Source organism: Saccostrea cucullata, unplaced genomic scaffold (genome assembly GCF_032062105.1).
Source record: "Saccostrea cucullata isolate Sc308-1 unplaced genomic scaffold, CSIRO_AGI_Scuc_v1 ctg1041, whole genome shotgun sequence".
Lineage (NCBI taxonomy): Eukaryota > Metazoa > Mollusca > Bivalvia > Ostreida > Ostreidae > Saccostrea > Saccostrea cuccullata.
In genome coordinates, this window is record NW_026921469.1 from 133,405 (window position 1) to 149,782 (window position 16,378).

At 34.1% G+C, this 16,378-nt stretch overlaps 1 protein-coding gene across 2 annotated transcripts; it reads right to left on the reverse strand.

Moving 5' to 3' along the window:
* Positions 1-2,721: 2,721 nt before the first annotated feature.
* Positions 2,722-13,717, reverse strand: LOC134260044 (lysosomal alpha-mannosidase-like). 2 transcript variants are annotated; one of them, XM_062742629.1, is made up of 26 exons: positions 13,688-13,717; positions 13,485-13,546; positions 13,253-13,355; positions 11,920-12,093; positions 11,094-11,287; positions 10,673-10,781; positions 10,418-10,515; positions 10,059-10,130; positions 9,742-9,858; positions 9,384-9,587; positions 9,221-9,296; positions 9,076-9,115; positions 8,762-8,831; positions 8,464-8,583; positions 7,809-8,055; positions 6,806-6,891; positions 6,362-6,580; positions 6,129-6,247; positions 5,771-5,875; positions 5,589-5,676; positions 5,034-5,120; positions 4,508-4,598; positions 4,164-4,309; positions 3,653-3,826; positions 3,011-3,113; positions 2,722-2,863 (listed from the first exon to the last, which is right to left on the reverse strand). In XM_062742629.1, the coding sequence occupies exons 3-26, from the start codon at positions 13,329-13,331 to the stop codon at positions 2,736-2,738; spliced, it is 2,946 nt and encodes a 981-aa protein (XP_062598613.1). In that variant the 5' UTR covers positions 13,332-13,355; positions 13,485-13,546; positions 13,688-13,717; the 3' UTR covers positions 2,722-2,735. The 2 variants fall into 2 exon arrangements, with proteins under 2 accessions (XP_062598613.1, XP_062598612.1); XM_062742628.1 differs by lacking the exon at positions 13,688-13,717 and having other exon boundaries at positions 13,485-13,609.
* Positions 13,718-16,378: the final 2,661 nt, after the last annotated feature.

Sequence of the window (16,378 nt, forward strand, 5' to 3'; positions counted from 1 at the left end):
ACAGATCAAAATATGACGTGTATACTGAATATTTCATATGTCAACCTGACAAGTCTCTTGAAAATAATGATATAATTTTATGTCAAAAAGGATTATATTTTAATCAATATAATTATGAAAATTAAGTCTAACGATTTTGTTTATGTGGAAGTATTTAAATATCGTCACTAAGCACCTGTCGTCAGCCGAGCAATCTAACTAATCCATAAAATAGTTACTGGAAGGCCAAAACTCATTTTAAAACCATTTAAATACCAAAGGCAAACATTTCCCTTTCAGACTTGGTTTTTAAGCAGACTGTAAAGGTTTTGTGTATTTTGAACACACGATTGTTTCCGAGATTTCAATATCTATACAAGTGAAATGTGAATTAATCTATGGTACAGGATACTAGTACTTGAAAATAAAAAGGGAACAAAAATTCCCTCCATTCAGAGTAAAGACAGACCCCCATCCCCATCGCACCCCCAAAATACTAAAGCCAAGCAAGAACACCGGGGTTGGGGTGGGAGTAAAAAATCCCTCTTTGGCCGGGGATATACCACATAAAATACTGAACCCATACCTACCAGATTGGATGCATTTTTTTTTTTTTATTATTATTTTTTCCCCTATCACTGAACGTGATATTCTCGAATTAGTGTCGACAGGGGAAGGTTGGAAGGGAGTGAAAGATTAACATTTATTTAAAACTGTCCTTGTGGACAGTCGTTAAGACATACGTACTTGGACTTGATCCATGAATTTGCAGAGCATGTTTTATATTTAAGTTTAAAATTTATCAATCTAAATTTATATCTATAACAATCTAGATTGTTAGAGATAATTTTTAATTGATAAATTTTAAACTGTAAATGTAACACATGTGCAAATACGTCAAACTCAGACAGGCGTAAAATATGCAAAGATATGATCCAATGCGTGTGTGTGCTTTTTTTTTTTTTGTTTAAAAAAAAAAATAAACAATATCGTAAACCAAATAATAACAGCATTTTTTGATACATTAAAAATAAAATTTGAATATATCGATTAGAAATCAGCCAAGAATATAAATTTTGATTAGAACAAATTCGGACGTCTAAAATCAAACGCAATAAGACAAATCATTGAAAATAATGGCCTATCAATTTGTATTAAAAACATCCACCAACAATTTAATAGATATCATTGTATAGATCACAGACTTTGCGAAGTATTGTCTTAAACAAGATAGTTAATATTCTTGTTTCATCAACTTATTTGTCAATAGCTTACCTCGTTTTAGAAATTGTTCATATGTAGAGCATGCTCAAATCCGCTGGATGACAAACTCCATATGCAAATGATAATGGTATACTGATACATAAAATGTAATCTAATTACCAGTATTATATCATCTTCTGTATAAGAAGCATTCTGAGAAAACCGCATAAACAATTCTAGTCCCCTACCGGCAAGTGTAATCTGATTCGTACTTCAACTTAAAAATGTCAAAATTCCATAAAAAATCATAGATTCAGAAGTGCAAACTTGATCTGTAACTCATCAAGATACACTCACACACCAAACATCAGCTCATTATCTGCAAATGTTTAGAAAAAAGTGCGGAAAACCAGTTGGGACGGACTGACAGATAGAAGTGAAGGAAACCTCTAGTCCCTTCTGGTTTCACTGATAACTAATACATGTAAATTACTATCAAGATAATAAGTTACTTTAGAGTTTTCTATAGGCCTGAATTTAGTCAGTATATAGCCACCGTATTTAAGGTCAACAAGCTCATATTCCTTCATTTATTTAACTTGTTAAACTTGCCATTGTGGGCATAATACAGACAGAAAATACGTCATTTGAAAACTATATGTATCTATTGTAACAAATACAACTAGAACTGTCCAAACAGGACAAAATATCCCCAGCTGGGTTTTTCAGAGGTAAGTTTTCCATAATAAAGATATGCATCAAACATGAATCATACAATTTTTCTTTCAGTGACCTGGAACTTGCACAGATGACCTAGGGTCAAGGTCATGACACACCCTTAGGTCATGGGCAATCTTTGTGTGAAATAAAAATCTACCAAGTTTATCCATAAGAAAGATATGGACCGGACACGCATTATGAAATTTTTCTTCCAGTGACCTTGAACTTTCCCAAATGATCTTGGGTCAAGGACATGACACACCCTTGGGTCATGGGCAATCTTTGTGTGAAATGACAACCTACCAAGTTTATCCATAAAAAAGATATGGACCAGACACGAATTATGAAATTTTTCTTCCAGTGACCTTGAACTTCCCCAAATGACCTTGGGTCAAGATCATGACACACCCTTGGGTCATGGGCAATCTTTGTGTGAAATGAGAACCTACAAAGTTTATCCATAAGAAAGATATGGACCGGACACAAATTATGAAATTTTTCTTCAAGTGACCTTGAACTTCCCCAAATGACCTTGGGTCAAGGTCATGACACACCCTTGGGTCATAGGCAATCTTTGTGTGGAGTAGTAGATTCTAATGTTCCTCCGTAAGAAAGATATGGGGGGTATAAAAAACAATACTCAGAACACCCCTCTTATGAACAATGATTTATTTAACAACAGTTGTACAAGGAAAAGGCATATACTCCAGGTCAGGAGTTTCAAAACTTATAGAATAACTAAAGGTAACTAATAAACAACGAAGAAAAATAAGTAACATTTATCACATTAATCATCGTTTAGAGTCCACTGGGTAAATTTTGTCTTGTATAAGCTAGTGCATTTTATCCAGTGTTGCAATGAATGTTCGTATCTGCATTGGCTGTAGAGAGATGATGCTTTGGGATCTGGGAATGGCTGTGTTTAATAGTTTCTCCTTAGTGAGGGATTCTTCTTTAGTATCTACAAAATCATGCAACTCACAATATCAATATTTCTTCAGTATACAGTATGAAAGTTTGTTATTTTTTTAAAATCTCAAAGTAGCAAACACCACAGAAGACCAAGAATAAAGAGTCTGTATAAGCAAACAGGAAGTGAGATAACTACCTGGTATGTATGCCCATGGTAACCTATTCAGTTCAGCCAATGGAAGGTTGGCTCCCAAAGTAAGTTCAACCATTGTAACAATTTTAAATGTAGTGAAATCAGTCTGAAATGAAAAGGTATCATGAAGAAAATAAAAACATCAATGGTGAACAAATATTTACATCTTGTACTGACATATATTTTATTATTTTACTAAACATCAGCCTTGAGTGTGTTAAAATTAGAAAAATTGTACTGGTATGAGCAATAAGTACAGCTTATTGTGTGTGATTCCTCGACATTTTTGGATGAAGACTCTTTTTACATTTATCTTCTTTTACTGTTAATTTTCTTTTATCAAGAATATGACTGTCTAGTGTCTATGTGTCAAAATTAATTTCATTCAGTAAAACTATATTTGGAATTCTATTAAAAATTTCCTGATTCTGCTAAACACAGCACCATTGGTCTATCCCTGCATCCCTATACCCAACAGAAAGGCAGTAATTAACCTGAGTCTATGAGAAATTAAGGCAATCCAAAATATTGTCGAATCATTTTTCAGCTTCTGAGCAATTAAAAGGGATTCCAGGACTCTAGGTCATATTTTATAAAATATTACGTATACTCTTAATCAGTTAGCCTCTTGATGGAAATTCTCACCAAATCAACGACTGCTGATTGTGAGAGAACTGTGTCCTCATCTTTTTCGTAGATATGTTCAAACCGAATCAGTATCTGGGGGATTTCGATTGGCTGTATTTTGGGAGTGTCTGTCCACTGTTCCAGGGTCAACATGTGGACATTAGCTGGAAGGGGCTTTTTCAAAGCTGACCACTGTAAAAATAAACTTACATTTTGTAGTAAATTTTATGAAGTAAACATATGGTGTATTGCATGTCTAATAAAAACAATTCCTATAAGAAGTTGTTTTCCACCAAAGGTGTGCGTTGAAATGCAATATACAATAAATATAGAGTTATAAAACAAAAGTAAGTGCAGTCAATTGTTATCTGCCCAGCAACTTCACTTCCACAACTTCACAGTTCATCAAATTTTGCACATTCCTCACATAAATGGAATTACCGGTAATATCAAATTTCATTTTTTCACTGACAGCTTTGTTACTATACTACTATGTCACATCACAAGTATGGTATACAATTATACTTACCTGGGTATTGTATTTGGACATGGCTTGCTCTGGTGTCATGGTTAGTTCAGAAAATGAAATGGAGGGAGCCATGTAGGACTTGAGAGCTAGACTTCTGTGGAGAGCAGGTGAGTCTTTAATGGTGTCCAAAATCATCAAATGCTTTCCTGAATATGTAATAACAGAATTAATATCAAAAATTAGATTACAGTGATTGAGTATAATTGAATTAAACTAAAAATTACTGCACTTTGTATGTTTGTAACTAATACAGCCAAAATACGCCACATGTAATACAGCTGAAAAAAGCAACATGTCATACAGCTTAATGGACAATAGAGTGAAGTTAATTGTAAGTAACTTACCCCTGACAATGAGTCCTTGTCCATCAGCCCCTGTCTCATTCAGGGGTTCACCCACCCCAAAGTGGTCATCATACAACAACCTTCTATGAACCTGTTGAATAAAATTGTAAGGTAAAGCATTTAGGTGTATTCATTTTTTGAAGGGTGTAAATGTGCGGAAAAAATTTCAATGGACCAGACCAGAATTTGAACCTAGGCCCCCTTAATCACTTGTCAGGTCCTCTACCAACTGAGCTACCACCGGTGATCATGCAAATCTGCCTGATCCCCACATAGGAAATATTTACCTCCTCTTCCTTTTTTTCATAAGAAAATATATATGAAGCTATTAAAATATGATTGCTAAAAAAATTATTTAGAAAAGTTGCTAAAAAAATTATTTAGAAAAGTTGCTTTCAATGCGTCTGCACAAAAATAAATTTTCAAAGAAATTTGCAAGGCACCCTGTATGGATAAAACATGTCATTTTTCTGAGAACTATATACATGTACAAATAATTTTCAATTGACAATGAATTTCTACAAACCAGAAGCTCCAGAGATCCTGATTCCAGACTGCTGCCTCCCTCAGATCTATCTGTTAACACAGTCAGCTGCTGGTTCTGGGTCTTATCCTTAAAAATTATTTTAAAAATTGTAATTTCATACCCACTAAAGAAGCCTGCTTTAGGATATGACAAATTTACCAAAGTCATGTGCTGGAAATACTGTATGTGTACTTTAAAAGGCGTGCTTCATAATTTAACAGACAACAATGCACTAATTCATGAATACTGCTAAGATATCATTAATATAAATACAAGACATGGCAGGTAAGTGTGTACGTGCTAATTCATGATTACGCCAACATCTCAATACCCAGTGATTGTGCTCAATTTTTGATGCGCCAATCTATGTGCATGTACATGTATAGTATTTGAAAATAGTTGTTCATAAACCCCCCGGTAATACCATCCCTATAAACTTATGATTCAAACAGCCAATACCGAGATAAGAATGCATGAATTTCATAAATGTAAAGTTACGGATTATTAGTACTCTTCCATTAAAATCATAAAAAACCTAAGAGCACAACAACTTACTTGTATGAAGATTCGGCTGTTGACAGGGTAGTAGTTGCCAGCCACATGCTCCGTGTTGTTAAAATTCCATGTGTTTCTGTGATCTCGTCTGCAAAATGGGAGATATTTCCAAAACTAAATAAAAAGTTAAAAAATATCTTTAAAATTTTGATGGGTGAAAATTTTTTATTAATTAGAATTACTGTCTTTCCAAGATTTCTCTGCCATTTGCATCTGTGTAAAAGAGGTCCCCAGTGGTCATTGACTGTGTGTCATACAGAGTTATGTACTCCTTACCAAGCTTGTCTCTGAAAAATGCCAAATAATCTGATAAAAAAGCATTGCATTTGACAAATGAAAATTCCTATTCAGACTAATATGAAGAAAAAAGAAGTTACTTTTACTATTTTTGTCTTGAAATCAGTGAACTTGACTTTTGGATGCAATGATCCGAAAATAACATTCCTTATTACATATTGCAATTTTACTTTCAAATATTCCTGGTTTTCGACAAATCCCTAGCATTGACATATAGTGATAGGGATTGGAGTACAGCATTACTTGATATTAATTGGCCCAACAGTCCACTCAACTTCAACAAAAGGCATGTCCTTATACAGCCGAATCACTTGTGTCGCCTCAGGTCCAAAATTCATGTGGGCCTCCTGCACCAATTCTCCCTGAAACAATTACAGAACCTTAATTACAATTTTAAGTGGAAAATATACATATACCTTTTTTTTCAAAATAATTTAAGGAAGGATATGATCTTTGTTAAAAAAAAAAAGAATTACCATGGTAAGATAAACTGAAGTGTCATCCTGAAGTCTGTGGCGCTCTCCTTTAGTTCTGAGTGCATATGCACCAGAGGCCTGGAACTCTCCCTTACTGCAGTTACCACCAAAGGCTTCGTACCACCAGATGGCTTGGTTAAGTGGAATGGAGATATTCTTCCTCTTGTTGGACAATCCCAAAGTGTTTGCATTAATGTTATCCAAGTTCACCAAATATTCCTGAAATCAGAAAAAAGTGTCCTTCCTGTATTTGATCTATCATCATTCCATTGTCAAGAAACTTCACAACTGGTTAGAAAAATGTGTAAGAAGAACACAAGGTAGAGTTCATCTTGAAAACTCTTACTTATCATATACTAGTGTGTCAGTTTTTTTATAAAGACACAGCCATATGATTGTTTGATGATTTAGTTACATAAAATAATTAAAAAAAAAAATTCTTACATCATTATCAATGTACAGTGGTAGTTCTGACTGGTCTCTTGGTAAGGAGACAATTTTACTGGATTGTGAGGTAGCCTCATCCATATCTGTCCAAAAAAATGTTTTAATGTTGATTTCACAAAGTTATGCCTTGCAGGTCATATATTTTTTTGTATCCTTTTGTAAAGAATGGAGGCGTACAAGGCGAGATCAATCCCCCGCTCTGAGAAAAGACATTTTTCAATTCTGAAAGTTATATTTTTCAAAATTATATTGTTTATATGATCTTTTACACATTTCATTCTGTATTTCATTGTTGTAATATTTTATTAATAATTTATTTTTTCACTCACGTTTTTAAGATATGTGAAAACAAAAAAGAAAAAGCTTCACTTATGATTCGAACTCTCTCCACAGCACAGGGTTTGGTCCAAGACCGACCGCTTTAACCACTAAGTTACGAAGTATACGAATTATCGACATCTGTCTGTGCGATTTAAAGGAACGGGTTTGTTGAAGCGTACATTTTTTCAGGAATTTTTGATTCTCATCTAGAATGGGTTCAGATTCCATTTTTTGGACAAATGAAATAGATTTTACATTTACGTTTCCATCATTTAAGCGTTAACGAAGAATGGAGACTTGACCCATTCATGTTCAAAATTCATTTTTTATAGCTCTAGTAAACCCATTTTCCACTAAATATGCTTAACTGTCCACTTTCAAATAAAGATTATCAAATAATAAGTCCTTCAGTAAAATAAAATGATAAAATGTTTTGAAGATGACATATTTTTCTAAAATCATGTTCTCAGTAATATTACTGAGAACATGATTTTAGAAAAATATAACTTTTTGGTGAATTTTGAAAATTGAGAAACATTTTGTCTCAGAGCGGGGGATTGTCCATGCCTTATACGCCCTCTTTCTTCACGGACCACCTAATTTGGTGATTTTATCTTCCACAAAATAAACACTTCATAAAATTCATACTTTCAATCCATCTCCTTTTTGTAAAACTTACTGTTAGTTTCCACAATAAAATAAGTGCTGTATCCCAGAGGAGGTATCTCTACCATAAAGACCAGCTCGTTGGTGGCTATGGATTTTTTCCTCTCAGGTATTCTCTTGGTTTCATTGGTGACCTGTACAAGCTGTGCTGTTACATTTAACCCCTTTGGATCCACCACTCTATAAGGACCCCCTGACACAGGAATCCTCACAAAATCTGTGATAATGTGACCCAGTGGGTTGTAGACAGTCATCATAAACTGAAATGTGATACCGGGTATATATTACTAAATTTTTCATAAAATCATTTTTTTTTCTCAAAAATTCATGTGTAAAAGCATCTCTTTTCCAAAACTCAATACATAGGTCATTTTCTATGACACCAGCCTTGACCTGAATGTATTATCTTTTGCAAAGGTCAATGGAGAAAATATTCAAATCTGATACAGAATTTTGGATCTATTTCAAGAAAGGGTTATAGCTATATTTTAGCCTAATGAAGCCTATGGTGAGTAGAAATATATAAGTAATCATACCTTTGACAGTAAAACTTGAAATTATTCTCCATATGACTTTCTATAATGAATTTCTCTTCACTCGGCTGATTGCTGTTATTCTATTGATATGCTGATAATACTGTACATTTGATATTAAACTAGAAACTGTACCTGTTTTTGGTGCTCAGTGAAGTCACAGTAGCTGATGTTAGTAAGAGGACAGTAGACTTGTTGGGGAGCTTTATCAGAGCCTTTTGGTAATAATTTCTCAAAGGCTGCATTTGTTACCAGCTGCAATTTATAGTATATGTTAATTATTAATATCCTAAATTCTCTCAGATCACACCAACAATCAGAAAAATGTTTTAATTGAAATTAAATATTCTGCATATTAATCAAATCTTAAACTGTCTTATTCATTACAGAAAAGACCAGTGACAACAATTTCTTTATTAGTTTCTCTACAAACCTGGCACCTCTCTGCCCCAACAGCTAGTCTCTGAGCATAATCATTTGCAACATGCTGTTTCTCTGTCCCTCTAAAATATACCAAACACTTTTAAAAACACTTAGGGCACTGCAAATTGGAGCACCCTTCTTGCAAAAAGCATATAAATCAAGACAGCATTTAACACTGATGTTGATGTAAATTACACCACTGCTGTTGAGCACAAAGGACAAACTAACCCACTCACAATCCCATCACTCTGTTGCAAGGGGATACTAATTATTTCAATGATCAATGATTCATAAAAAAATTATTTCTTAAAAAGGTCTACTTACGATATAGCGTCATGATGCTGAACAACTCCTAGTGCCTCCTCTGTAACAGGAGTAAAACAGATAAATTTACAGTGATCTTCACATCTGAGATATTTTTTAAGAAACTGGCTGACTTTATTCCCCATGCATTATCATTTTTACTTACTGAACACACGTAGGTTCTCTAAGGCAAAGTTACCCTCACGTCGGAGATCTGCTAGAACATCCAGTTGTTTACATACCTACATAGAACAGTAAACAATTAAAGGAAATATTTAAATGTGAACATACAGGCTAACAGATATGCAAAGATGGTGGTTAAGTTTTACCTGCAAGAAATTGTTACTTTTACGGGCATATCCTTTCAGTGCAGCTCGGCTAGAGAAGTACCCAGACCAGAAGGTGTTTTCTCGGCTGGCGTAGGGGAAGAAATCGTCCTTTGTAGAATTCCACACCTGATTCAGGTGATTCAGATTGTACAGGTAACAGGAGGGGGTGGAGTACAACACATTGATGTCACTGCCATTACTCTGCTGCAAATAACAATGTAACTATAATGTAATAACTTTCACTGTAAATATTAATGTAACTATAACAATTTCTAAATCACTAATTACTGAAATTATTTACATTGTAAATTTATGATATAACACTGTAGATATTTACATTGATGATCTAGTTTTTTACCTGCTGGTTAACATATTTGATGAGTTTGTCTAAGTTCTTGTACCAGGTGTGAGCATTGGAATACTGGAAGTCACTCCCCATAGTCATCATTATGTTGTTGGAGTGAAAGTGCTGGGCCTGAAATTATCAGGGTAAACAGAGGAAAACTGCATGATGATTATAAAAATTACTGAGGTTTAAAACCACATATTTAGAATTAAAAATTATTTGAAAAAATATTGCATTAGTTTGATAATCTTATAAATAACATACCGGGTATCTGAACACCAAATAGATTTCGTGATATTTGTACATTACATACTAAGTAAATAATTCACCTGATCTTTGACAATTTTGATGAAATCTTGAACACGGCTTTGTATGTTGACATCATGCATTCTTTCATCATCCTTTATAAGTCAAAAATAAATTTATAAACAATAAATTAAATCCTCTAAAAATTTTGATGATTGGATTGGTACCACACAAATAAACATGGTTTAAAGTAAAAAATGGAATGACTCTACATATACATGTAGGTAATATATTGTACCTTCTGTATTTAACCATGTATTGATGTAAATACAGAGTTTAAACTTTCTGAAACTGGTAGTTCTGAATAGTTTTATTCATAAATTACTTTAAACAAACATCATATGATGTCCAGGTTAAGAAAATTGAGCAAAAAATATCCTACCATTATTGGTTCATCATTACAAAGCTCATCAAAACAGAATCCAGGGGGTGGAACATAATGGTTGTATAAAACTCCAGTAAACAGTTCTGATGTTTTACCTGAAATTATCAACCTTAAGTTTTTATCATTAACTAGAATAATATCGAAAGAGTTTACATGTATTATGTTACATTTTTAAAGGTATGAAGGATATGGAAATGGAATCCATAATAGTATGAAGTATATGATGTATATATGATTTGACTGTTGATATACCAAGGTTTTTAGGACTTCCTCTCCAGACAAATTCCATGTTATTCTGTTTCACTCTGGTGTCTTTGTCTTGATAATCCAGACGACCAAAGAAAAGTCCATCAAATCCAAACTATCAAAAATTAATTTAATTAATTAAGTCTCATCATGCCTGATCTACCATCAGTTATTTCCTGAAAGCTTTATCAAACATGTCTTTTTTTTTTTATATAGTAAAACTCTCTTATATAAATCAATTATAATATATGAATATATATAGTATAAAGAAATCTTGGTTATAAGGATGTTCTATATTTTTGCAGTTCCTCATAACATAACACTTTCTTCTATGGATATAAAAAAAATTCAGTAATTCATTTTTAAAAGGCAACCTTACAGGCCTGTATTGTTGTACAAATATAAGCCTTGTCCTCTTCAGTTTTACCTGTGCAAACATGGATGCCTGTTCTCGGGAATGCCCGAAAGGATCTATCTGCCAGCCCACCCTGGGGCGGGCACAGGCCCCAAACTCCTCCTGCAGGAAAGAGAAGCCCAGAGTATGCTGGTCTATCATAGCGTTGTAGTGGGTGCTGGCCTCGTCATTCATACACCAACCTCCCAACACAAACTCCAAGCGACCTGTCAAAGGGGGTAAATATTAAATAATCTTTAGAGGGTGTAAAACTTGAAGAAACTTAATTCTTAAAAATTGTCACATTCAAAATCAACATCAAACTTTTTTCTATGTATACATACAGTTAGTACATGTAAATTGCAAAGAGATGTCATGCATTAAAATATCTACAGCCCTTGACTTTATCCTGTGAAATCACTTATATTCTTAGGGGGATTAGTTTTCATTGTTTTGAGGTATTAAGAGACCCATGAATTCATGTCCACCAAAAAATGTAAAATGTAACATACCCGGTACATAAGTACTCAAAAATTCATCATCCACAATATCAAATCCCCACAAAGCAAGAGTTTTTCCTCAACCACAAAAATCTGACCCCACGAAAATATGTGATTTTACAGTATACATGTACAAACACCATGGATTCCTCACAATTCTTATGAATTTTAGTAATAGAGTAAAATTTGTCTAATTCGTACTCTGAGTTCAAAATTTCAAAATTGATATTTTCCTGCATTTTTCCTGCACTCAGGATTTTGTTTAAACCAGTCAAATTTTATGGAATGGGCGGTAGCCGGTTTGGACAAATTATACTGTATGCATTTTTTCCTTTTGAAAAAAAAACCAGAACGCTCACCTTCATTGACCAGTTGTTTGACATTTTCCTTCATGGCAGCATCCTGTTCCCTCCACCAGCGAGCAAAGAATGCGATCTCCACATAAATAAACCTCTTAATGGGGTCACGGAGGAGCTCAGGAATCACCGAGTCCAGAATGTACTGGACCCCCGCATGCTGGATGTCATTTCTTGCTAGAATATTAATTAGAGTTGTCAAACCTAATCCGATTGCTGCCACATCAAGTACTGCACTGCATTCAAAAATATTTTTCAATTGTTATAGGCCAGTGAGAAATGTAAAAGTTTTTTTGGTTTGTTTCTTTGGGTTTTTTTTGGGGAGGGGTACAAAGTTTGGCTCCTAAGGCAACAAATTTTTCAGTGTTTGAAAAATTGAAATTCCAAGTTATCTCCCTTGATGCAGCATCAATCTAACCTGGGATGTGTTCAAGATCATAATGGAAAAATAGCTACAATCTTGAATGTATGCTACAGATAACTGAAAAATGGACCTGCATGCATATGCTTTACAAGAAGCCCATGGGCCACATCACTCACCTGAATAGCTTTGACAAATTGAATGCTGTTCTTTACCATATTTCCCCACCCCTGTAATACCTTTTGTAACCCCACCCAACCCCAAGGGTCATTATTTGGACATTTAGAATCTATACTACCCAAGGATGCTTTCACATAAATTTCAGCTTTTCTGTCCCACTCATTCTTGAGAAGAAGATTTTTAAAGATTCTTCCTATATAATTCAATGTAAAATTTGGATTCATACCCACAGGGTCATGATTATTTGAACAATTTAGAATAAGTACTACCCAAGGATACTTCCATATAAGTTTCAGCTTTTCTAGCCTACTGGTTCTTGAGAAGAGAATTTTAAAAGTTTTTTCCTATATATTTTAATGAAAAAATTTGATTCACTATTGTGGCCCTGCCCTACCCTCGGGGGTCTTGATTTGAACAATTTAGAATCTACACTACCCCAGGATGCTTCCACATAAGTTTTAGCTTTTCTTGCCAAGTGAGTGATTCTTGAGAAAAAGATTTTTTAATGACCCCTCCCTATTTTTGTCTTTTCTTGATTATATCTCCTCTTGTGAAGGGACTTGGTCCTTCATTTTATTAATTTAAACTCCCTTTCACTTAAGGATGCTTTGTATCAAGTTACCAATTTACCCAGTGGTTCTTGAGAAGAAGTTGAAATTATGAAAAGTTTATAGACGGACAGGCAGACCCTTCGGCTCAAAAAGCTCTGAGTACCGTTATATCAATCTAGGATGCAACTGAAATCAAAGCATAATTTCAACCATATTTTGAAGAGATATGCTAGAATTAACTTACATCCATAGAAGTACTGGTCCACCGTCTTGAGCCAGCCTACATCATCGTGTGTGTGAGGTACTAGGTGGACATTCAGCATGGTGTCAGAGGTAGCTGGACAAGTCTGCATTAGACACGACAATGTAGGCAAAGTGGCTTGATTCCAATTTCTTCATCTTCAATGCTCAATAGCCTCATACAAACTTTATTTTTACAAAAAATTTACTATAGATAATGGTTATATGGACATTACCCTGTAGCCACATTCTGGATCGGGTGGTGCAAATTCCTCCACATTGGGTCTTGCATTCACGACTGTAAAAACAAAGCATATCCATATAATAAACAGGGTATTCCAGCCTGCCATGGCTGTGTGACACAGTTATATAAAATCTGATATCTGTCATGTGAGGTTATCAATTCAGTTATCAAAATTATCACATTATATGTGTATACCTGGCTTTTTGTGCTCCTGAGTTCTTTATCTGCATCATTCTATATCAAGGTAAATTAACTGATATGTTAATTCTCTAATTTCACAGGTACAAATTTTTATAGTCAATATACATACTTTATAATACGAAAATTAAACTGGTTGATCAAATGTACAGAAGATGTATAATCAGTGAAGTATTCAATCTTTAAACTGATTGGCCAAGTTGCTAAATGAATTTTCTATTTAATCTCTCTGAATATTGTAATTAGTAAACAAGAGGTCTATGGACCACAATGCTCACTGTGTCTTCTTGTCTTAAGCTTCTATAAATCTCTAAAGTAGCTTCATGTTGTAAAGGGAAGGTCTACAATTAGATAAAGTTTTGAGTATTTTTTGCTGTACAATGTATAATTTATTAGCAATTTTTGTGCGATAAAAGCAGAGAGGTTTGATAGGAAAATGTTAAATTTAATGTCTTAAATGGGATTTCAGTGTTGAAAACAAGCCTCAAAATAAAACATCCTCTCTAAATATTGATTGGTACCTGTATAAGAAATAGACATATTTCTGATAGGTCAACAGAGAGAACAAGACAAGGGGATTGGGGGGGGGGGGGTTATACAATTCAACAGCATATACAAGATTAAAGACTGACTAAATCATGGGGAAGACAATTGCCTTAGATGAACCTTATATATTTCCATTTCTAATTTTTTTTCTCTATGATAACTCTTTGAAAGTTAGCAGTCAATTTCTTAATTGATAATTCTACCGGAATGTAAATTAGTCAGGTCGATAGGTCAGGAGCTAAGGAAGCCTAATAAATATGCATGCAAATCTCGTGCACATCTGTCTCTGTGTCTGACGCTAAGGAGGCCAAATATGAATGAAAATCTTGTGCGGCTGCCTTTGTGTTTGACGTCAGTGTGTGAGGACTATTGAAAGTGGCATGGGAGTCCTCTTGTAATTAAATTCTATGTCAACATTTTCTTTCACAATGAAATGGAAATATAAGGAATCACTGTCTAGTTAGTAAAGTATGCCAGGGACATCAACGATAGTGGGAAACAGGGATAATTTATGCATAACGGGCTTTGTCGCTATGCAGATTATCCCACGTTTTCCACTATCGTTGATGCCCTGGCATACCATACTAACTAGACAGTGATTCCTTGAACATTTTCTATTTATTTATGGATTTATGGATGCACTCATAAAACATCAGCATAAATACTAGTATAAGAAGCAGAGGAAGCAGTTTGAGGAAGCAGACTTGTATGAAGTACTAGAAGAGCTAGATTGGAGCTAGATACACGGAAGTGTATTAGGGTCGCAGCATTATCTTTTTTAAATTTGTTAGTAATTAGTTTAAACAAACTGGCTTGAGTTGAATTGTCTGAGGGATTGCAGAAAATTTTAATTCAAGCAAGTTTATCGCTTGTAGAGATGACTGTAAATGGTTGGGAGATGGATAAAATATACAGATGTACTTAAAAATGTGTCTAGAATTATGGAGGGAAAGGTAAATAATTTAACAATGTTGGAAAGGGGAGAAATTCTTCCAAACAATGCGCAAAAAATCTTGCGCAGTAAATTGCACATTTTATGCATTACAGGATCTGCAGAGTTATGATCAAAGACTAATATATAAAACCATAATGCTACAGATCTGCAGCTACATATGAATATGATCATTCATGCCTTTCCTATTCTTGAAAAGAAGACTTTAAAAAAAGAACTTTATTCAGTAATAACCAATATTTGCCCCCCAAATCAAACTTTGATGGAGATATATTTAATTAAATTCTTAAACAGGGGAGTATATGCTGGCTTCAAAGCACTGAATATTTTAATAAGTAATGACGCCATATGTACGTAATGACGTCACAAACATGACGTAAATTTCAGTTTTTTATGAATTTTACAGAAAAATGTACATATTTTGTCGACATTTTGAGTAAAAGTCACCGAGTGCATGTGTGTTCAGGATCAATAATTTGATATAATGTGTAGAATGATAATATCAATGAAATATGTCAATATCGTTCCTGAACAAACTTGCGCTCTATAAATTTTAAAGATAAAATTGTTGAAATCTTGTCCATTTTGTCCTCTTTCTGAAAAAGGATATAAAATCGGACTAGTTTGTAACGTCATGAAAACAAAAATTGTGAATACACTGCTTTGACACTATAATATTTTCTGTTAATTTATATTTTTCATACAATTTATTGAATTCAGCACATTTCAGGAAGTTTTCCAAATATGACTTTTGTGGGGGCAAATATATGCAATACACCACATATAGTTCTTTCCCTATATATTTCTATGTCAAATGATGTGAACAAACTTGAATCTACAGAGTCACTATCTTAGGAAGCTTCCATATAAATGAACTAACATTATGACCCCGCCCTACCCTAGGGGGTCATGACTTGAACAAACCTGAATCTACACTACCTGAGAATGCTTCCTTATAAATATGATCATTCATGCCTTTGCTATTCTTGAAAAGAAGATTTTTAAAAGAATTTTCCTATATATTTCTATGTAAAACTTTGACTGGCCATTTTGGCCCTGCCCTACCCCTGGGGGTCATACTTTGAACAAATTTGAATCTACACTACCTGAGGATGTTTCCCTATAAGTTTCATCTTTCCTGGCACAGTGGTTCTTGAGAAAAAGACTTTTAAAACATACCACCAAATTTT